At 42.5% G+C, this 23,777-nt stretch overlaps 1 protein-coding gene across 16 annotated transcripts in view; it reads left to right on the top strand.

Annotated features, from left to right (window-relative positions):
- The first annotated feature begins 1,211 nt into the window (after positions 1-1,211).
- The window catches only part of VWA3B (von Willebrand factor A domain containing 3B), an 80,931-nt gene continuing 58,365 nt past the window's right edge, over positions 1,212-23,777 (top strand). For 3 of the 16 annotated variants that reach the window (XR_014576157.1, XR_014576158.1, XM_083815853.1), the window contains exons 1-7: positions 1,528-3,694; positions 5,350-5,574; positions 7,664-7,758; positions 10,146-10,396; positions 12,144-12,300; positions 16,283-16,452; positions 18,356-18,477. Coding sequence is in view for 14 of the 16 variants with exons in the window: in XM_083815853.1 (XP_083671979.1) it covers positions 3,655-3,694; positions 5,350-5,574; positions 7,664-7,758; positions 10,146-10,396; positions 12,144-12,300; positions 16,283-16,452; positions 18,356-18,477 (1,060 nt within the window). In the remaining 2 variants the exon portion in view is untranslated. Of the gene's footprint in view, positions 5,281-5,349; positions 5,575-7,663; positions 7,759-10,145; positions 10,397-12,143; positions 12,301-16,282; positions 16,453-18,355; positions 18,478-23,777 lie in introns of those variants that run through there. The other 13 variants (XM_083815849.1, XM_083815858.1, XM_083815861.1 and 10 more) reach the window with 10 other exon arrangements.

Below are 23,777 nucleotides of genomic sequence, written 5' to 3'. Positions count from 1 at the left end.
GCAGATTTCTTGCACAGACAGTTACAGCACATATAATCACTTCATTTTAACCCATAATTAATACATTTACAGACATTTAGACATGAAGATAGACTTGCTCATTTTGTATAATGTAGAAGAACCTACCCAAGCAAGTCATTTTTGGTGTTTGATAAAAAACTTCCATTGCTGGAAGCAGCAAAACAAACCAAGAGATTGATTTGATTGATTTTAGGGCGCCTACTTGTAAACCCATTGCACTTGCACTTTCAAGAGAAATTTTAAAAGCACCCTCCCAAAGCTCTGGGTCTGTAAAGCAGCTTGTGCTACAGCAGTTGCAGTGTCTGAGCTGATCCTGAGAACGTTCATTACACTGTTTTTAATGATCTAATGGGAAGCTGTTTCATGGCTGAGAAATAAATGCCTTTTCTATACCTCAGGGGAATAGTTGTGCAATCAAGAACGACTCGTCGTGTCCTGGCTCGTCTTTAAACCCTTGCTTCCAACTGTATGAGAAACTGAAGCTCTGCTTCCAACCAGAAAGTAGCGTCGGCAGCCGAGCTGCGTGCCTTATAAGGCACTTTTCTTTCCTATCTCTGTTTACGACGCCATCTCACAAAGCTGAAGCCAATGCTTCGGTGTGCACAGAGTAGCCCTGGCAGTGCGCTTGGGTGTGGATTTCCATCTGAACACGGGTACAGAGATAAGGCCGATCAGTTGATCCTCCAAAGTAACCTATCTTTTACTGCTTTGTGATTGCATGGCAAACAAAGGCAGAAGAGAGAAAGTGTGCACTTCTGTGCTGTTTGTTGCTTTCACGGAAACTGTGCTCACAAACATTTGCAACCCAAACGCGGTGTATATGACACGTGTGTTTCTGGCTTTCTGGCACGAGCTGGAACTTTTTAATAATGAGCTCAGGTTTATGATACACATTTTTTTGTACATTTTACTACACTAGAATATTTTTTAGGCTACTCCAGAAGCATGCTAATTCTGCTGCAGCATGTGTACAGTTATGCTGGTTTGAACAAAGGACATGTGGGTGCTTTTAGTATAGATATCGCCAATTGCTCAGTCTAAATTAAGAATTAACAAGAACACATGACTCTGACCCACTAAACATAGATTTCTGCGACTCTCCCAGTTCGTGTATGTACTTTTGGTCCCTACAACACCGAACGCGCTTTGTTGTTGTGGCATCTGTCAGCAATTAATTTACTCAGCATTTTCCTCTCTGGCCATAGGTCGCAGCCGCTCCGTGCACCCGCTGCGGCTGAAAGCTTTTCTTTGTGCTCAGTCTCTGCCTGTTTGACGTACTGTAGCAACCCCAGCCCACCCTTCCTCCTGTTTTGGGACACCTCGGCACGGCGGCTCAATAAATAAACACACACACCCCACGGACGCAAGTTTTGGAGCCTGAGGGCCCACAGCAGCGTTTATTGCTCGGTGACCCGCGTTCGGCGCCTGGGTGCCGGGGAGCAGGAGTCGCTCCCCGGCCTCTCCCCGCTGCCTGGGCGGCCGCATGGCTCCGACACCGGGTGCAGCAGCGCCCGCCGCCCGTCGGGAGGGCCCCGCGGCGCGGGGAGGCCCGGCCGTAGCAACCGGGCGGTCTCCAGCCCAACGGCGGGGCGGCGGCGCCGCCGCTTCCAAGCGGGTGGCTGCCGGAGGCAGGTGAGGGCCGCGGGGAGAAGGGCGGGTGGCAGCGCGGCCTCGCTGCTCCCACTGCAGGCTTAGCCCTGAGCGGCCGACCCCAAGGCCTGGGCCCCACGGGCAGTGGGTTCCCTGCCCCACGCAGTGTGCCTCGGGGCACGTTTGGCGTGGCAGTGCTGGCCACTGACATGGCTGCCGGCAGCTCTGGGTGGCACAGGCTTCACCCCATGCCCTCAGCTCTTCCTCTGGCCCCAGGGTGGTTTTGCGACGGCACACGCTGCTCTGTTTCCACAGAAATCCCAGCCTGGCGCTGGGTGGGCTGGCAGTGGTTCAGAAAGCACCCAGGGGCTCACCCTGAAGCTCCCACCTGTGTGGGAGAGGTCGCGGGCTCAGCAAACACCGTGCACCTGTGACAGGCGGGGTGCACCTTACAGAAGGTTGGCTGCGCTGGCCAGGGTGGGGAGGTGGTGGTGATTGGACAAACTGGTGCTCGCCTTTTGAAAATAGTGTGTTTTGGTTCAGGCATTGGGCTGACCGCTTTCCTGGCTGCCATCAGCTTGCTTGCCTTTCCCACACTTGAGGTAAATTTGCTATTTCCGTTGAAGCCGCTCCATCTCCTTTCCAACGTGCCTTTTCGTACGGTGCCAGCACTTCCCATACAGACGCTGTTCAAGCGGCTGGGAGCGGCACTGGGCAGCGAAAGCACAGGAAAATCTGCTGCCACACCTCTGGGCATCTGGAGAATGAGATGGCATCTGGGATTAGTTCTCCACCTGAAGCGTGTGTCAGCGGTTACCACGAGGGCACAGCGGTACTGCTTCTGCGCAGAGTTAGAAACTGCACGAGTCTCATTGCTCGCTACCGGCGGGCGCTGTCTGCCTCAGCTCCTCTGTAGTAAACGTGCCTTTTTATTACATTAACACCAAGTCCCTGCCACAGGGGTGTTCATCTGCTAGCAGGCATCTTCTGCTGAATGCTTGGGTGTTAGGATGCAGAACGCACTCCTGTTTTTTTAATGTCCTCCCTGCCTTTCATACCATTAATATCTTCCTGTATGAGGAGGACAAAGAACAGAATGGTTTATGTATTTCTGTATGGGTATTTAAACTCATGTAAGAGGAATAAATATATCTGCAAGAGGAATAAATAGCGTGTTCAGTTCTGCAAAGAAGAAAGAGGGAGGAGGCCGTCTGTTCTGGTGCAGTCCTGTTATTATTTTATCCCATTTTTGCTTTTCCCATAGGAAAAACTGCTTGATGACAATAGCTAGCAGCTGGGCTGTTGGTGATTCATAAGTATCCCTCATTCATTTGTCTTATTCATTAAAAAAAGAACCAAATGAATGGCAAAATGTGATGTCTTAAAGCGATACACGCAGCCAACATATGCTACCTTGCTTCCTCTGGCATTTTGTTTTCTATTCATATGTTTTGTTTTAGTCACAGTTGGGCCTTATACCACATACATATACATATATACAAGCATAATGCTTTTCCTTTGTGAATCATCTTGTAGTCTTATAGGCAAAGTTATGAATCTCTTCACAAAATTGTGTCTCAGATACTCCCAGGTTTAGTCATAAATTGGATTATAGCAATGGTAAGGTATAATGCAAAGCAATAATAAAATATAATACAACTGTCTGACAGTAGGCCAAAACACCACACTCATTTTTGTGTGGAAACTTCCACGTTGGCTCTTTTTTAATGGTAACTTACAGGGATAGAAAGGAAATCATATTACCAATATCCCCATTTCTGAGTATGAGGGGGTCCCTGTCAAATCTGATTTCACCCTTTCTTGACAGGGGAGGTAGCTACCCTTTTTAATTTATACTATTATTTTCCTTGAGAAAAATCTTGACCTCAATCTTCTGCCGTTTATTATTGCCTGGGCTTGCACATCTGGTCTCCAGTTCATATTGACCTGTTCAGGGGAGTATTTTAGATTATTTTTTTGAATAATAATTTCTCAGGTTTTTAAGAAGAAAGCAAAGAGGAGTTGTCAATCAAGAGATTCATCATGACTGGCAATCCATTTAAGAGACTTGCCTGGAGTGACTGTGAGTATTTCAGGGCTGCTTTTACGTACATTCCATGTTATCCTGGATAACGTGCAGTTTAATTTGCTGAATCGTGGTGTGCATACTGCTAGCTGTGTACGAGCTCTTCTGAAGCTGTGCCAGTCTCTTGTGCTGTGTATGGGGTGCTGTGCTGGCTTTTTTATCTGAGGAGGAAACTGGGAATGATTGTTCAAGTGACTATAAACAGTGCCTGACTATATATGAAGCCCGAGCAGCTGCAAACCTTCACCTGTGTCTCTCTAGAGTTAACATCTGTCATTGCTGCTTCTGCACTAAGAGGAGGAGGAAGGCTGGTAAAATGCCAGCCCCTACAGGCATGCCAGCCCAGCACCCTGCTTGTAGGACTGCTGACTAGGGAAGAGCTGGTGCCAGCCTGCCCCGTGCAGAAGGCTACTGTCACTGAAAGATGATTTCTGAGGATACATTCTCATTTCCTTTATGTATGATTAACCGAGGAACAAATCTGTCTAATAAACATGTGTAGCCAGGTCGGTTGTTGTAGTATTTGATCTCAGAGACAGCAGAGCTCTGATCATATTCCATACCAGACTGAAAGCTATTTTTAGTCATTACAGAACAGAACCTTTCTTTATATTTTGGACCAATTTCATCCACTCAGTATATTTACATTTCAGCTGCTTACAGTATATGGGGAAGTGAAGGGCTGGAATACTGTAAATAATGTTGATTCTGGGGAAAATGGGCAGAAACATCAAACGTCCACAGAAAATAAACTTAGATACAGCAAGGATATTTAATTGACTAGCACCAGCTTAGCTCATGAAGAGTATTTTGGGAATGAACAGGAAATACCAAAGTTCTCCTAAAACCTCTATGCTGAGGAACAGAAGCATTACTGTTGTCATCACTTCCATTTCTGCCCCAACCACTCTAGGCTCTGGTCTGCCTCTGCTCCCTGTTTCAAGTGGAGCTAGCCCAGCCAACTGTAAATCTGTGCAGGCTTGCATTCTTCTGTAGAACTTAATATAAAAATGGACCTTCATGGCCAAGATTTGCTGTGCATGCACATCATCCATCACAGCCTGGAGCAGATGCTGCCAGTACCATTGTTTGCAGTTACGGACACTGATGTGGGGTGAAGGAGTTTCACCAGCCTTGCAATAAAATCAGGGTCTGTTGCTGGCACTGCCATTGCTCATGATAGAAGTTGAACGTATAATTGCTAAGAGATCCTCATTTATTGAATAATGCTTCTAATGTGTCTGTAGTGGTTGTCTGACAATCTTCAGATGCCTCTTAGGAGCTCTGATTCCCAAAGTGTAGGTGAGATGTCTTAGGAGCTGGAAGAAATGTCATTTGGCAAACTGGATTTAGCTTTGTCTGGGCTTGGATCTCAGCATACAAGAGATATTTTCTTCAATAAATTGAAGGTGAATACATATGGATGAAAAAAAAAAAAGGAGGTGTAACTGCAAGCAGATATGTAGAACTGAGAGCAGATTTCCAGACTAAGAACATTACTCAGTAGAATAAAAGAAAACAAGAAGCAAGCTATATGTATACAGAGTACTGTGGTGTACTGGTAAAGAAAGGAAAGAATTCAAGTAAGTCTTTTTTTTTTCCTTTTTTTTTAAGTGTAAATGTTGTTATCCGCTCATTTCTCTCTACAACAGATGCCTTTGATTCAAAGCACAGAAAAGATCATACAAACTCAAATTTTCACGAGGACCACAAGAAGAAATCAAAAGAGAAGGAAAAGAGTCTGACAGTCAGTCAGTGGGACATGGATGTACAGCCCCTCGTTTCATCTTCTGAATGGCTTCAGTTTCATGGGCTCAAGAGAAAGAAATTGACCCTGTCCCAGATTTTGTCCCAGATTGGATTTCAGCACAGGAAAGGTATTAGAGAAATCAATAATCAAATAATAATAATAGGAAAAGATGTAGAATAGTCTGTAGTGCTCATTTTGCACCTCGGTGTCCTCAGAGGAAATATTCACATTGTCTGTTATCTTATGACAATGGCAGAAAGGGAAGCTGTATCCCCAGTTTCTGGCATTGCCAGTTCAGAGAACTGTGAAACTCCACCTCCTTTTGATCTGAGGACTCGGGATCTGAGAAGGGCTTTTCTTACTGTGTTGTACTGTTGTGTCTTTACCTGAGGCTCCAGTTCAAGTCCTCCACAATTTAACTACAGCTGGGAAATAACTTGCAGTGCTGAGGCTGCTAGTCTTTTGCCTGCAAATAACACACCATGAGACCTCTGCCCATTTTTAGATCGCAGATATGTGTACACTGTGCCATAATCTGAAATCTGCTAGTTAATCATCTGGGCCTGTTAATCAACCTGTTCAGGAATAGTTTATTATTTCCAGGGAGCCAGCTTTGAGGAAGAAGTTAGATTTGATTAGAATTCAGGCTGCTTTTTGTGCAAAGTCAGGCTATAGAAAAATGTTCTTTTGCAGTTATCTGACAGCTGGAGGGGAAGAGTTTGCTAATAATTATTAATCACTGCCGTAGTAGTGCTTTGCAGAGCATGGTAAGATACTCTTTTCTTTGAAGAGTTTACTGCCTGAGAAGTCGGAATTGTAATGTATTGCAATTGTTCTAGGTTGTATAATTTAAGATTTCAGCTGGCTTGTGTCCATGGGACATTCAAGGATCAACAGTGCAGATCCTGGAATCCTGTATGCTGTAGATGAAGAAGAAGAAGCTATTAGGCAAGGTTAATGTTGTTACGGTGTAATTGTAGGAGCAGAACGTACTAGCTTAGCAGGGCAGCATGCTGTACAGAGTAGCTGCTTTGTGACGTTGAATATTCCCACCCCTAATGTTTTCCTATCAGTGGAACTGCCGGAGAAGATTTCTAGCTACTGAAAGAGCAGAGTGCAACCTTTTCCTTAGTTGCACCCACTTCTGCACCCATTTAGTTGTGTAAGAGAACAGCATTATCTGTTCCAGATTTTGTATTTTGTTTGATGGACAAATATTTGCAAGTCCTACTGTGAGGTAAATGAATAATACGGAAGTTTAATTGCCTAAACCTTTCCTTTATTAAAGTCCCATGGAGCTTTTTTGCCTATAAATAATTAAATGCATTCCCCCCCCCCCCATTTCTGATTAAACTGGTAGGGAGCAGCAAGAGCAGGGCTGCTCCAGGAGGGGAAAGTGAGCTGGGAGGCAAAGGGGACCACAGCCCAGGCAGTGCCCTGCCTGACCAGGATGCAATCCCGCAGCATCTGAGCACAGCAGGCAGAGCAGGGTGCTGGCAGCAGCGTCCGCTGACAATCCCAGGCAAGGTGAGGTGATGAACCAGGTCTAGGGTCCAGCCAGGAAGTGCAGCCAGGAACAGCTGGAGATGAAGCCAGAGACAAGCCTGGAGACAAGGCCATAACGTAGGGCTGAAAGGTCTGACCAGGAGAGAGGTTTACCAGCAGGACTTGAAGCGGGCACACCTGCAGCATAGCTCAAGCAAAGACTGGGGGCCCAGGCCTGAGCACCCTGCGTGTGGAAACCACGGGTGAGAGTGATAGGGGCCACCAAGGCCAGCTGTTGCCCTCAGGGTCTTAACATAAACAGAGCCAGAAAAAAATCATAATTTGATATCATTAGAATTTCCCTCAAATTTCTTAATGTCCGGAGATAAGTACAGATGCATGAGCCTCACACATGGGTAGTGTAGTGTACACGTCAATCTGAAAACTATCTGTTTGAAGGACACATGCACTCTGCAATGCTTACTACTAAGGGAGAAGCTCCGACTCATTCAAAGCTGATACATCCAAAGAATCCTCCTCATTCCTCTAAAAATATTTTACTGAATTTTGATTTTACATTTCTGTAAAATAGATTTTGACATACTGAAGGCAAAGTATGTGATAAGAACAAGATTTAATCTCCTTTGAGTTGCATGTATTTTTGAAAAACAGAACATCATGAAAGTAATCCTTATGATTAACAACTTGGCCTTTTGTAACCTTTACTGTAGATTATGTGACCACTTTGGGAAAACTTGTGGCTTCTCGGTATGCAGACGGTCTGTTTCCTCAGTACATGAGAGCACAAGATGGCAGCGTGTATAATGTAAGCGACTGAATTGTGGTAACCTCCCCATGCACTTAAAAGTTGTTACCGCTGTAGCAGAATGATATGACTAAAATGTCTCCCTATGACAAGAAATACATACATTTGTTGTATAAGAACTTTATCTTTTGATCATTTTTTTTCCTGTTCTGTCAAACTATTACTGATGACAATCAGCAGTAGGGAAGCTATATATATATATATATTTTTTTTTTCCTTGTAAAGTCTTACACTCTTGCCTTGGTGCAGCATTGCAGTAAATCTTTCCAGAGAAGGCTGCAGTTTCTAAGCAACATTTACCCTGTCACGAAGGAGGGAGCACTTAAAAAGAAGATGCTCAGCTGAGTTTAAAAAAAAAAAATAGTTGTAGTCGATAAAACAAATAGGGATGCTGAAATAAGTCGACATAATATGCTGTCATTGCTGATGCAAAGCACTGCTTTGCTCAGTGCCAGTGGGTCACAAAAGGCTCAGCCCGTCTATAGAGACGGCTGGCTGGATCTCTGCCCAGGCTCATGTTCTAAGGAATGTCTTGGTAACAGCTGCTGGCTGTCCCATTGTTGAGAGGATGGATCCTGACTGAAGAGATACGCATTTGAGCTAGGAGGGGAGAGAGTCAATTCGTAAGGGATTTTACAAAAACACATGGCTTGTCATTTTTTTCTGATAACTAGAATCACTTCTGAGGCACAAGGCATAAAAATAGGAAAAGAACCATTTCAGGGAGACTTATTCCCTCTTTTTTTTTTCCCCATGTGATTCTGTGTGAAGTATCTACATAATGTCATTTAATCTAGGATTTGTTTGGAGCATGTGAAAAGACACTTGTGGTAGCCTTAAGGTAGCAACGCCACTATACAAGATCTGGTGAGACCTCCCTTAGAATATGGTGTACGATATTGTATACAGTTACCATAGTGTAAGAGGAAGCAATTCATACTAGAGCAACTGCTGGGAAGAGCTAGCAGGATGAATGGCAATGGTGCTGATTTTGTAAGAGAGCTTGGCTGATGTTGATGTATTTAGGTAAGACCAAGAGATTCTGAAAAATGATAGTCTTACTGCCCTTAAATGCCTAGAGAAAGGCAAGTTGCAGGCATAGAGAGGAGCTATATTTTTCTATGCTAAAAGGCATGAGGTCCAAGAATAAACTTGTGTGAACTGCCATGAATAAAATGAGGGTGAACAGTCAGTTTTCCAGGCCTCAGAGAAATGGGAATCTGGACTGGCCAAGTAGAAGTGAAGGGGTGGGGCAAGAAAAATGCTTTATTTTAAGATGGAGTTTGATCAGTGTAGTGCAATAAGCTATTTGTATGAGTCTGGCTGTGATAGGAGGAAACTGGATTTTCTAAGTGCTTCTTCCCAGGCTGCCGTTCCTTTGGCAGACAGCCTGATACTGTGTGTCTGGGAGGCACTTTACAGGGCCCTAGCTGACATTAAAGAACAGAGGAAAACACATACGAGAGGAAGAAATGTGCAGGCTGACTCTGAAAATTTCTTCTCACTGAGAAATGTTCTTGTTTAAAAACGTTTGACTCTCCAAGGTTTTTTACTAGTCCTGGAAAGGTAGCTGGATGTAGAAGGTGGCAGGTAAATTAGCTTGTGTGGATCAGAGATATTGGGGGTATGTAAACCTGCAGAGAGTTTTTAAACCCACAGATCATTTTACACAGTGAATCTGCGTAAATATATATATAATGGAGATGGTCTCCCGCTTTTCATTTTAATACCGAATCTATGTTTTTCTTAATTTACTGTTAGGGCATGAGACATTTTAGTTGCTGATTGCATTTGCCTGAACTAAATTTGCCTAAGTCCCTACCCATAAATAGTTAAGCTGTAATGTTGGGCATTGTTAACGAAATAATAGCACAAATAGGAAGCCTTTTACATTTCCTTTCAAATGCTAAAGACAAGGTGGAGATTGAAGTGCCCCAGAACCAAACCGTTCACTCCCTTGTATCGCTGTTTAAAATTTTAAGAGCTAGTCAAAATTCTAGTCTAAGAAGGTACAAAGTGCCTGTGTTCCTGTTTGTTCATCCATCTGTTCTGCGGCCCTTTCTCCATCCTTGCCCCTGTTCAGCTCACTCTAATTGCTCCAGTCTTGAGACAGACAAGGCAGACAACCCACTGGCACTGTCCCATGCTTGTACAAAAAGATTATGAAAGGCAATTAGGACAAAATGCAGTGTCTTTTCTGTTATAGCTCAGATGCGTTTGTCGAGTATTTGCTCCTGCAATAGTGGAAGAAAAATGGGTTGTTTTCACTGCTACCTTGGCTGACATATCTGGCACTTGCAAACCAGCTATTGCAGCTGTGCTAAGCTTGGGGCTTCGTTTGTGTTGTTTTGATGTTCAGTTTCTTTCTCTCCCTTATTTAAATAAAGCTGACAGCCAAAAAAGAACTGATTCTTCATTTTGTGGATTGTCTAATGGGAGCTATTGAGCTCTATCGGCAGCGAATGGAATGGTTAACCAGTGAAAGCCGGCTGATATTTGGAGTGATTCAAGAACAGTGCATTGTCGTTGTTTTGGATTTTGGCACTGCAGCCCCAACTGAATTCGATGTATGCCGTGATGCACTTTCCATGGTTCTTGTGGAACAGGTGACCCAAATTGCCAAATTTAACCTCATTCGGTAAGCAGAAAGAGCACCATGAGAACAAAAAGGAGTCTCGTGTCATACAGACGTGTGTTTGGATGATGTGTTTTCTGTAGTGCAAATTGTTATGATTTGTTTCACGGTAATACCTACAATACCTATCATGGTAATACCTATACTTCCACCAAGTCTCACCCACAGCAATGCTGAGCTTGCAACTTCCATTTAACAGAAAACCGTTGTGTTACCCTGAGGAACGGATAAAGGCTAACAGAAACCAAATGTTGATATATGCCTTCTGCAAATGTAGGAAATGTAGAAAGATCAGGGACACTTTGCAACAGCAGTAATGCTCTTCGGTAATGCATCTAAGTATTACAGAGTAAAACAGTGAGGTCACGTCTGACCGCCTAGGCGTTCTTGTGTCTTTAGGCACTACAGGTTTCTGCCTTACAGCTGAATGTACGCTCCCCCACGTACCATAGACAGAAGCATAGTCATTTGTATTTCTATAGATTTCCATGGTCACAGAAATCAGTAGTAGGACTAGCAAACAATACTAGATTTACATAACAAAAGACAAGAGCTTGTTCCCTAACATGAGTAAATGAATCTGGGTTTAGTTGCAAGTAAAAAAAAAAAAATAGAAGCAGCTATTCAAATTGAAGTATCTTTGAACAAATTCTCACTTATGAATAACTGAAGGCATAATCTTGGGTTTGGATAGATGAATGGAATTTTGTGACTATGAAAAAAATGATGTGCAAATTAGGCCATACAATTTTTGAATAGGTTCCATAAAGATTACTTGCAACTACACTATGATTCTTAATGTTGTTTTACCCAAGCTTCATCCGCCAGCTTTGATTCTGCTGCCCTATCTCAATTCTCTACCTTGTGATACACCTGAGATTTGAAAAGAAAAAAAAAGAGATACTTTCCATACCTTTTGAGAAGCACATAAAACATTTTCTTTAAAGATGATCTGCAAAGCTAAGTCAAAATTGAGGCACAATAAATGTGTTCATTGATTTTTCTGTTTGCTTCAGCAGGGAGACAAAGGACAACATAGCTTACAAGTTATTGCTTTAACAGAATCTAAGAAAGCATGCTTGCCTTTTAGATTTGCAAGTAACTCTTCAGAGTGGTGCTTGATGGTATATCATAGATGCTGGAACCAGTTATTTTTTTAAGTTGTCTTCTGTCTTTTATGTGCAAATGGACAGGCATGCATGCTCATATGCTTTGTGCCCCTCTTATGCCATTAAGAGCCCTTTAATCAATTAAAATATCGAAAAGCTTTGCATCACAAATCTCGTTTTGATGGGCAGATAAAGATCAGCACTCTTACAAAAAGCGGAGGTTGGTTAAAATGATCTGGCACAAAGGCCAACCAGCAAGGATGCCATACAGCATACAGTGGAAAGAGAAGCCAGATACATATTTCATATACATATTTTAAAAACCTGATTGTGCTTTTATTGTAAATATAGGGTAAATACGTGAAATGGTAAATAGGAATTAGGAACTGTTTGTAAAGTACTGTAGCCCTCTTGGGTGTACTTTGAACAGCTGTCTGAAAAAATTGTTTTAAAAATTACAGTATTTTTCTTAGGGTTTTATTTTGCCCCTACTTTTATTGCAAGTCTAGATTTAATATGTATGGTTTATTGTTATTATTACTTAAGAATCTAAAAGCATAGTAACAATAGCAGAGTTCCACCTTTTTGCTTTGCCAGCATTATTCTCAATTCTTCTGATTTATAGTTAATGTCACTTTCAGGGCTGCTCAGGAACTTATGAAGTGGCAACAGAAATGTGCTCCTGTGTCTGAACATACTGTAAAGTCTGCTGTTAAGTGGCTCTGGAAACTGGACCATATGACAGCTGCCAGCCATAGCAGCTCTGCTGAAGCCCTGCTGGAAGCCATGAGTGAGACGGTAAGCTCACACATCTTTTTGGAAGCCTCAAGTAAATCCAAGAATATTCAGTGCCAGACTGGTTACTGTCATTTGCCCTGATGAATTTTGCAAAAATAAATATTAATGGGAGGGTTCAGAAGTTTTTTTCCTGTTTTTCCAAGTGTATCTGCATACTATGTTTACTGATGACCTGCTTATGTAAATTTATTGTATTTTGAAAGCAGAAACTTTTCTGTTCTGGAGTACAGAGAATAAATAACATATTCAGTCATTAAGGGAAAGAGTAAATACGTTGCTTTCCACTTTCTTTGCCATATATGTTTTTCAGGGCTTCAAGTTTATGAAAATAGAAACTTAGAATCATTTAGGTTGGAAAAGACCTCCAAGGTCATCAAGTCCAAACATGTCCCTTAGTACACACAGAACTTCCTTGGACAGGAATTTAACCAACTCTGCTGCAGTGCTCCAAGTTAAAAATAAAACAAAATGAAATAATGACAAACACACGCTGTTAGAAAAGCATCCTCAAGCTCTTCACTTCTGAGGCAGTAACATCCAGTAAAATATTCCTTATATCACTACTATTGAAGTCAGGGAAAAAAAAATTACTTTGTATCCAAAATGCTTGGTAAAAAAATATACTTAAAATCCAGAATACAAAGTACAGAGATTTCTTTACGCATTTGTTGACAGTAGGTGTCTACAAATCCTTTTTCTTCAGCCAGCTATAATTTCTTCCACAGCAAGAAGACAAAGCATACACAGGTATTGTTGTAATTAAATTCTGTCTATTTCTCAAAGTGCCATATTACATTATTCATTATAATAGAGTCAAAAGATATAAAAGATATATGCCATCATTTGAGCTAGTCACTTAAAACCCGTATTGTTAAAGAGATATTTTATGAAATTCGCTTACAATATAAATTGAATTCCTGGCACTTGAATTAAATGGAAAATTGTGTGGACTAGAATCATTAGTTTTTGCTGCCATTAAGATCCAACCCTGTGCACAGATCCAACCCTAACTCCTTTGTAAATCTCATATTGAGACATTGTTTGAAAGAGAAGGTGAATTTGGCTCGAGTTTCCCTCTGGTTCCCTGTGCAGATGGATTCTCAACCAGATGAACCTTGATGTTTGGAAAATGATATTAAAAAGGAACTGGGTGAGGAACAAATTGTGCAACAGTGACATTTTTTATGACTGCTTTTTAAAATGCCTCCATAAATTATGCTAACATTTTCAATTTGCAGTATATTACTAATTTTCTGGTGGGAAAAAAAAAGGATCATATTTAGATTTCAGTATTGTCTGGATGAAGAAAAGGCTTGTTGGACCTGGTAGGTCTGCATACAAATAAACAGAAATTAAAATTCATCCAACAGTGAGACATATTATTTTTTCTGGATATTGGTGGGCTAATGGGTAATCTGGGGGAGTCAGTTTTGGCGGGTGATCAACATAAGACAGACTTTAATTACTCCTAAATACAGTTATTATCATTCATAACTGACAGTTCAGTTTGAGTACAAGCTTCACTGTACTGAAGGCTGGGGCAGACCCCATTCAGTCCTAGGCAAAAGCTGCATAGTCACTGAACAGTCATAAATGACTCATTCCTCAGAACTGGCTTTGTCAACAGAAGTTACTCAAAAACAATAGCTCCTTTTTGCCTAGACTTGGGTTTTCCAGTCGTTCCTTTAGTTGAGCTTTTCTCCCATGTGTGGCAAGTCCCTAGATTTCCTTTCCTCATTACCTGTCAGTCCCAGGGTCAAGATCCCTCTGCTCCAAGGTTGCAGTCCTTTGGGCTCCACCTGCCACAGATACATCCACGGTATCTAACTCACAGTTCTGTGCAGGTGCTGCTCTGCAAAGTGTGGGCCACCCATCCCAAATGTACCTCCCCTCCCAGGTAAAGGCTGCGAGGAACTCTTTGTCACGTTCTCCTCTCCGTTCCCGTATGGAGTTTGTTTGCTTGTTTGGATGGCTGCAGAAATTATAATTTGCAAAATATGGAGGCCTAAATGGTTTGAACCTTTTCCTACTATTCTGTAAGGAACATTTCCTTCATGGTATGTTACTGCTGGGTTTGTAGTTAAGTAGAATGAATTGTCTGTGGTTAGCAATTTTGTTTTCTTGAGGAGCTGGTTCTGCATCAGCTATGCCCAAGAACTTTCAGCATTTTAAAAGTTGCAGAGGCAGGAATTAGATCATTTCAAGGAAGTCTGAAAGCTAATACCCTTATTAAATAGCAAGCTTCTGAGTTATTGGAAGTCTCAGAAGGGAGTGGGAGAAGATGTGAATTTGAAGGAAGACAAGGAAAAGTGGTTGTGCAATCTGCATATGTTCCCCCAGGCCAGGAGTCTCTTCAGCAAATTTCCAGGACAAGGGTGTTGCCCGAGGACTGGGTCTCAGCTGGGTGAGCTGCATGGATGCTCTGACAGCTGTTTTAGCTGGGTGCAACAGAGAGGGAACCTTCTAGAACTGAACCAAAGCACAGATGGGCACAAGTGTTGATTTATTTTGCTTCTAAAGCTAATAGGTATTGTGTTAACCTTGCACGTTAATGAAACATGCTCATTCTTTCTTATAGTATTTGTCTAGCAGCCAGGATACCTGGCTGGCCACAGACCCTCTTACTCCATACAAGTGTGCTCCGTAAGTATGGTCCCTGACTCCCACATGTAGTGCCAAACCCCAAGGTGCTGCTTTGTTAATTCTCCTTGTCTAGCCCAGGATTGGGCTGCTGCTTGGGGTAGATGTCTTCCAGTGCTCACCTTTAGTCAGGGTATTTGTGGCAAAAGGTAGAGAGGGGAGAGAGGCTGAAGCCCAGAAGCCTGTGTCAGTTTGTATCACCATCCTCATGATGCAGGGCAGTATGGGCATCCTGCAGCCCAGAAGGTTTTGGGTACAAACTGGACAAAAGATGTCCATGTGTCAGCCTGTTGGCTCAGGAAGCTGAAATAAAAATCAGTGTCAAAGGCAGTACTGGAAATGGAAGAACATGCTTAGAGATGATACTGAATTTGCTTTCCTGTTGTATGAAATGATGTGGGTGCAGAAACACTTCCTCAGTGCTGTCCCAAACTCAAACAGTTGTCATCTTTTCTCTTTTATGGTGCATGTTTGGGATTCCTTACCATACGTGAATGTCATTTTTCAGTTGAACAGCTATTTATCTGTATTTATCAGTTGGTATGTGCCATGCCATAGGACTGATAGGCCATGCTTGCTGTCTTGAACATCATCGCGGGATAGGTGTTGTTACATTTTTTAATGCTGGTGAAAATTCAAGAAGCATATTTACTAGCTACCATTTAGCATGGATATGTGCAGGCAGCATTGGATCTGTCACAGTGTAATACACAAGCAATAACTACAGGACATTTCTTCATCTTCGCTGTCTTCTTGCAGTAATGTTTTCATAACATAAGTGTATGTGTTCATAACAAACTTGCCAAGTTCCCTCTGCCTTGGGAAGCATAAAAAATATGAATTATCTGTAAATACCTACAGTAGCATTCAAAGAATGATGCATCTCTCCTAGCCCTCAAAATACGTGCTGCTAATAAAAGTATGTCTGGTATAAAAGTTCCTACTGCTTTTCAGCCCTGGCAAGGCCCCAGCATAGTTCCTCTCTTCCCAAAAGAGGAATGCGGCACAGAGCCCCGTCCTGACTAATAGCACAGCTGTCCTCTCTTGCACTTCTTTTTGGTTTCGGTTAACTTCTGTGGAAAGGGGCTTGTACTGAGCTGTACCCAGGGGCTGTGGGTCTGGTTCCCTTCTCACTTCGGGAAATTTTGTGTGAAATTCATTTGAATTACTAGCAAAAATGAGAGGGAGAACTGAAGATCTGCAAACCTTATAGCCCAAATAATGCAGTGCTGCTACCAGACTTTCATACCAGTGCTCAGCACAGGACCGGGCTTGAATAAATACCAAACATCTGTGTAAAACAGTCCTCCCAATTCCTTTTTTTTTTTCTGTTTTATGACAGGTTGAAGCTGTTTATTACTTTGCTGTGGGTGATGTTCCAGCTGAAACAAAGCAGCTGCTCCTTGAGAAGGTTTCTGATGGCTCCTGTCCAGTCAACACCGTATCTTTTAATGCCAGGGAAGATGAAACTATTATTTTTCTGAAGGAGTTGAGCCACTTGGCCTCTGGCAGGTATGAAAAAGAAGCACAGTAATGATTTCAGTATTTGTAAAGTGCTTTGCTGCTAGGAACGCTATCTGGAGATATCTGAATGTTATCCCATTTTACTCATGAGGAAAATGAGACAAACCAGATCAGTAAGTGGTTTGGGGAAACAGAGGAAATAGTCTAAGAGCTGTAACTAAACTACAGGGCCTACTTGAACAGCTTCTCTCCATGTGTGCTCACTGGCTTGTGGAAAGGCCATTCCTTACCTATATCGTGAATTGTCTGTCATCTGTTTCTCTTTCAAGTATGAAAATTTTTCAAGGGAGAGTCACAACATAAACAAGTTTTTACTACATTTCTTTTTACTTCAGTAATATCCACAGGCACCAGCAAAGGATTGATCTAGAGTTTTTTTCGGATCAAATGTCGCACAGACATGTAGTTGAAAGGTAATGCCTGTCCTAAATAGGCAGTGCCTGGAACAACAGGAAATTCGGGTAGTGTTAGGCCTGGCTGTGTGAAGCTGCAGTTCTCTACCATGCTCTCCAGCATCTGTTTAGTGTAGTTGGTGGGAACCGATATATTCCATATGGGCTGCTGGCTACTTTGTCCTGGGAACCAGCTGTGTGACAAGAGAAAGCCTTCAATGCGAAAGGATAATACAGCATTAATCTTGATTCTAATATAAAAATAAGGAAAACGAATGAAGAAACAAACAAACAAAAAAAAAACACTATACCAAACACACTCAACAGCAGGAGGGCAATAGCAGCTGATAGATGTTTGTCTGCTTTACAGAAGCCACCACACAGTTACAGAGCTGTGAAATGCCTGCTATAGCTTTCTGTTTCACTATTGTTTGTGCAAGAGTGGGAAGGGCTCCAACAGTAGAAATCCCCAAATGACAGCAGAGCAATTGGTAAGATGGCAGCTGCTTAGCTCTTTTATAGCCATCTGTGTTTAGGAGTAGCTTTTAAGAGACAGAGTGCCTGCCAAAAAAACAAGACTGAGGGAAAGTGTTATGTTTGTTCTATTCGGATGTGTGTCTAAACGACTGTGGTCGTTTAGGACTGTAGTACCTCCATGATACCAGGTACTTTGCCAGTCACTGTACTTCATTTTCTTTTGGCAAAGTTTTTCCCTCCTTTGTAAGAAGAACATGAATGTTTCTTGCATGGTAGAGAAAGAGGCGAGAAGGGTTGTGGCAGGGAGCTGAGAGGAATCATTTTGCCTAATATGATTCTCACTATCTTTTAGTAATTTTTCATGTGTCTAGCTTTGTTGCAGAGACTTATCAGGCCAACATATATCTTGCTGGTGGGTATTTTCCCAATAACTGTCTATAAGATTAAGTCAGTTTTCACGTAGGATTTGCTAAATTCATGGGTTTTTCACGATTTAAGTCTGATTCTGGTGTAGTTCTGTTTTAGAAAGGCATCTTTTTCCTGCTCTGGGAGCTTGTCTGTTTTGACAACAAGGGTAAATGAAGTCTGCTTGACTTCCTGATTTGTATATCGATAGTGAAATAAATGTTCCTGTTGGGCTTTGAACTAGGAGGGTAATCTAATTAAAAGGTGTTAGTGTCCTCTTAGATATCTCAAATGACATGCTTGCTCAGCATGTTAAAAGCATTAATTAAAAACAGATTTCCAGATGATTGAAAAGGAAGGTACCTTAGAATAAGTGATACCAAAATGAAAGGATGTGTGATTCTTCATGAAAAGACTTCAGAAAATACATATACGTATATAAAGGTTTGATAATATCCATAATACTGTTGTAGCTGAACATTTGGTTATCTTGATAGGTAAGGAAATAATTCCAAAGTTGTACACTGCTCTGACTTTGCATGTGTGACATGCATATTAAAACTAGGAAAGTATTTACGTAGTTTGCATACTGGTGAAAACTCATTTTTTTATTACAGATTCCATGCTTTTGCTCAGAAGAATTACTGTCGAGATGCTACTGGACCTGCACTGAAATGCGAAGATGACAAAGATCTAATTGCCCCGAATTCCAGAAAGGTGAAAGGGCGAACGCCACTAGGTAGACAATTTTAAAACCAGAATTATATTGATTTTCTAGGTGAGGTTTCAGAGTAGCTATCTAATACAGGAACTTGCTTAGTGCTAGATCAAAAGAAGCTTTCTGTAGGCATAGGCGGGGATGGGACTGGTCAAATGGAAAATCTGTGGGTGGGAAGGAGAGGGAAAGGAAAAGAGAGAAGTGAAGAGAATAGAGGATGTGCATGTGAGAATGAAAGAGAAGTGAAAAAAGGAGAAGAAGCAAGAACATGTATTTCAGGAGATAAAGATTAGTACTGGTGTGCTTATACCAGTGACCTGGTGGTAATGGAGAGTAATGGCAGAAAGGGAGATGAAAGAGATAAGAGTGGTGTAGAGCATCTGTTACAACAGCCACATCAATACAGACCATGTTCATGGCTAATATAAGGGAATTAAGCCTGCTTATGGTTGACTTGGTTTTCTCAGGATCTGAATTTATCATAAAGACAGGCAAAGAGCACAGTAAAAATAACTAGATAGAAGGTGCAAAGAGAGAGGGAGAAATATGAAAAACATACAGGAGGAAACAGCAGAAAAAAGCAGAGGAGAAGCGAAGTCTCCATTTTGCTGGGGGTGGAGCTGGGCAGAAAGCTCTCAGCATGGTTCTTTTTAGTCACAGTGCTACTTCCTCTAGGAGAGGTCAGCCTTACTGTTCAGTGGGACTGGACTGAGGCTTCAGCCGGATTTGGAGGAGATCAGCTTGTGGTGTGAAGCATGGCTGTGTTATGTCATGTCCGATATCTTTATCAGCAGGCAATTCAGTTAAAAAAAAAGGTTTATTTTTATTATCAGGAGGCATAAAACCTCTTTTCTCTCATGGCTCACATCCCCATTATGCTGTTGGGCATTAGCGTTGCCCCAAAGGTAGAACCCTGTCATCCTCTTCTTACTGCTAGGAAACCTATGGCATAAGGGGGATTTAGTGACTCACCTAAAGTCATATATCAGTCTTGGACTAAGTGTCCCATATTTTCTGGGTTGTGGTCTGGATCCTTGCGTACAAACCTTTCAGAATGGCCATGGTTATACAATATGGGAGAACCATAGTTTGGGGGGGGGGCAGAAGTAAGAGAACAAGGTGTCATCATCCCCTCCCCCTTTTTTTTTCTTTATGAAAGGTCATCAGGGCTTTCCCCCCTCACACCCCCACAGGGTTTAGAAACCAAGAGCAGAGCATGCTTCAAAGCCCTGCCTTTCATTTCATACTGATTCACAGTGCTGTAATGATTGCCTTCGGTCTGCTCCAAGTGCTTCCTTGCCAGACCCTAGTTGGGTGTGTGCATGGGGAGGGCTGGCTTCCTCTTCCCCCAGGCACCAGCCTGTTTCAATAGATGGCCCTAGAGCTCCTGTATGACTGAAATTACTTCCTCACCACTGTTTCTAAAGCTGAAAGCTGAATAGCTTTAATCGCTCAAAAGGGCAGTAATCTCCTTGAAGTGCATTGTCTGTTGTGTCTTATTGCTATTATGGAGTAGAATTTACACATTAAAAAGGAACACAATTAGCTTTCTGCATTTACTTGGCATTATAACCACAGTTGTGACATCACTGACAGCCAATCAGAGCCTTTTGGTCGTATACAGAACCTAAAATCCTTTCAGAAAAGAAAATACGTAGGAGACATTAATTCTGGCCTGTGTCTGATGTCTCTTGTTTCAGAGACTCCTTCAAGGGTGTAGAAGGCAATAATAATAAAAGTGGAGATTACTCACTAATGTATTCTGAAACCGGTTCTTGAATGTCTGGCATAAACTATATAAGGAAATAAATAGAAAACGAATCAGAGATCTAATCTTCCAAATGTGATGTTTCCTGGAAAATAAGGGGAGGTGCAGGAATATTTTGATTCTGTTTCTTTTTGCACCACAAATGCAACAGCTGGAAACTAACGCTCATTGTTATGTTTTATGGGCTGGAAAAAACATTTTAAGGAAATCTGATAGTTTTCTGGGTATCCACTGAATACCATTTTGCAAATACAGGATATCTTCATGCTCACTCTTTTTCATCTACTTAAACAAACAAGTCGGAAGTGAACTACTTAAAACTCCAGATAAGAGCTGAATTCTCCCCTGTTTTGCATCTTGAGCAGTCATTTAGAAAGCAAGCGTGAGAAACTGCCAAATTTGAATTTTTTTTTATACTCATTGAGTGGGTGCTTGAGATTAAAACAGGTGTAAACCAGTAAAGAATTAAGGTCCTTATGTTGGCAGACTCAGACCTGAGGCAGAAGAAATACTCTCACATAAAGCATAATTTGGACCAATGTGGTGATGTCTCCTCATCCAGCACTGATTTTTCTATTATCACTTCTGCCTACATTCTTTGTGTAGCTTCTGCATCTGCAAAAAGCTGTGGAATTAAGCAATTCTGTTGTATAGTTAAAATCGTAAGTGGAAGGGAGGTGAAATTTAAGTTGGAACATGAAGACTTAGAGGGCAAGAGGCGGTGAAAGCTGTGGAGAAGAAGGTTCTTCCTGAGAGGGGCCATAGTTGTGTTATCTGCTTGGAGTGAGAGGGAGGTAAGTGCTAAACAGGGCTTGAAAAGTAGTGGCATTTTGAGCTAGATCCTGAAATGAACAGTGGTTCCTCGCTAGCTGAAGAGCAAACAGCAGTAGATCTCTGGGCAGTGTTTTTCTGTGTGGTGGAACAGATGAGGTGGTACGTGTAAAGAAGATGCCACTGGACCCTGAATCAGGATTTGAGTAACGTGACAAATCCAAAGAGGGATATATTTCAGCATGGCCAGTCTTTTGGAATAATGTACTATTCCAGGCTGTGAAGACTGATGTGCTTAACCACTTTTTGAGCTGTGTAAAGCTGTATTCTTAAGTGTGCTTGATTTTCCATGTTTACCTGATGGTCAGAGGGAAAATCGTAGGGTGCTGTGTGTAACATAGGGAGCGTAAGAGCACCAGCCTCCTGCGTAGCATTGAAGTAAATGAGCTCTGCTCTGTTTATGCACACAGACATGGGAGAGACCAAACCCTCCCTTCGGGAAGCCAGAATAATGACTACAGAGTGGCTGCTTTGCCTATGAGCTATAGCAAAGAGCTTTGCCTCTGTGTTTTCCTCCTATGTGCTTTGTCCAGTCTTAGCAGCCTAACCTTGGCCTGGCAAATCTCTTTGCTAATGTGTAGAGAGTGATGCAGACAGCCGCTCTGCAATACCATGCAGGATACAAAGTTCATTTGCTTTGTGCATTTGCCCAGGGGAAAAGGGGCAGGATCGGGCCAGGGTGAGTTTCCCTGCTGCCTGACCCAGCGGGTGTGCAGGCAGCTGCCCTCCTGTTCTCCTCCATACCTCCATTCTTTCCCCTCCAAGGGTGAATTTTGCAAATCAGCACTTCGGGGAATGCTGCTATCTTCTGCTGCCACACAGAGGCTGAGGAAGGGACCAGCAGTGAAAAAATTAAATTGCCCATCTTGCCTTGCAGGCAAACCTAACTTAAAAAGTGTCTTACTCCATTACATTTGGATTTTGCTTCCACAGCCTAAGTCAGATAATCAGGGAAGAAATACTTCTGTTTTCCACTATTTGCTTTTGTGTTGGTATTTTCTTGGTGTTTTAAAGATGTAGTTGATTTTGCAGGCTTCTTTTCGCATGGATTTTTTTCAAAGCAGGATTTGTATCTTGAATATGGAATCAAATGGGTTACTGTGACTTGACAAACTGGATGAGTTTGTCTGCTGGGAGGTAGGTGTGGAAAAGCTTCTAAGATTGCCTGACAGTATTAAATAACTGGGAAATGGAAATGAGGCTGGTTACACATTTCCGTGTACATGTGCCTGTGCGTTTTTGCGTAGGCGCACTATCTTGCTTCAGCTCACGGGTGTCACCAAGATGCTTCTGGCCCTCACCCTCAGCCTTCCCAGCGCCTGTCCCCATCCTCTTCCTCGTTTCTAGGGCCTCTGTTTTCCAGGCCGAGGCCTCGTTGGGCACAGCTGGCCATGCACGATGTAGCGAGCCAGCCCCACGTGCTGGTGCTCTGTGTGAGCCAGGGAAGGCAGAGGAGCGTCAAGGCCATCTCCCCGCCGGCCGCCCTGTTGCCGTCACCATGTCATGGCTTTTGAAACAGAACTGGGGGTCTGGCCTGGACAGTTAAACTGCCAACCAGCACGGCTGGGGGTGTTTCATGGCGGGGGGCTCTTCCCCTCTGGGGATAACACGATTTTTAAAGAGGTCTTTCATGTGACGCGGGCGCCTGAGTTGTGCCAAGAGGCCTGGAGCGGCTGGGGGCTGCCCCCTCCGAGGAGGTGGCTTTTGGCCATAGGTGGCTTTTCAGTTGGCGGCCCCCAGAATAGCACAGCAATGAGGTGTGAGCCCAGGGAACTTAGACCGAAGGGAGGTTTGTGCTTTCTTAGTCGTTTTTCACCAATGTGCTTTGAGGGATGGGCTGTGGGCTGAAAACTGCTGCTGGAGGCTGTGATGTGTGTGTGTGTGTGGGTGTGTGTGGGTGTGTGTGTGTTTGGGGGTTTGGGGAAAGGCACAGCTTTTCCCTCCCACTTCTCCTCAGCTGCAGGGGAAAAGAAAAAGAGGTGCAGGTGGAGGTGGAAGCAGAGAGAGAGGTAGAGGTGAGCCTCCTGAGTAGAGAAAGTAATTTTGGCTGCCACTGGATGTGCTCTTCCAGCTGAATCCAGGAAAAAATGTTGCTGTATAAAAGGTTTTCAAGGCAACTTGGTATTTGCAACATGCAGTTGTTGGTGCCCGTATTTGTCCCATACAATATACACCATCAAACCACAGCACTGATAAGGAAAAAATACTTTCTGTGCAAGACCAATTTAATACACTGTCACTGCATTGCGCTGTGGAGCAATCATTTGTTAAATAAAAAAAAAGGAAAGTTGACATTTCTAAAGCATTTGAACAGAATATTTTGGTTGAAAATAAAAGTTAATGATAACAGACTTCAAAAATTTTTATCTGCCTTTTATGTTCTATACTGTGGAATTATCTGCTTTGCCTAAGGTTTTTGGTTTGTGATTTAGGAAATGATCTTTGCAGTAATGGCTGAAACAATTTTTTTTTGAAATACAGGAAGGTCCCAGGAGATGGCAGTGTACAATAACACATTTCAAAATATTTATTGGAAATGAAAAGCATTTCACAATTAAAGCTGAGTTCTTATTTTGTAGAATGTCCCTATTATTATTTCAGGGAAGTTTATCAAAGAACAAAATGATCAGGTTTGTTTGTTTAGTGGTGGCCTACTTTAGCACACAAGTTTGCATATCTTATCTTTTATAAAGGGAATTACCACTGTATATTAACTGAACCA

The sequence above is a fragment of the Anser anser genome, assembly GCF_964211835.1.
Source record: "Anser anser genome assembly, chromosome: 1".
In the NCBI taxonomy this organism is placed as follows: domain Eukaryota; kingdom Metazoa; phylum Chordata; class Aves; order Anseriformes; family Anatidae; genus Anser; species Anser anser.
The sequence above is the reverse complement of the archived record's forward strand: the minus strand, read 5'-3'. Positions and strand labels throughout refer to the sequence as shown.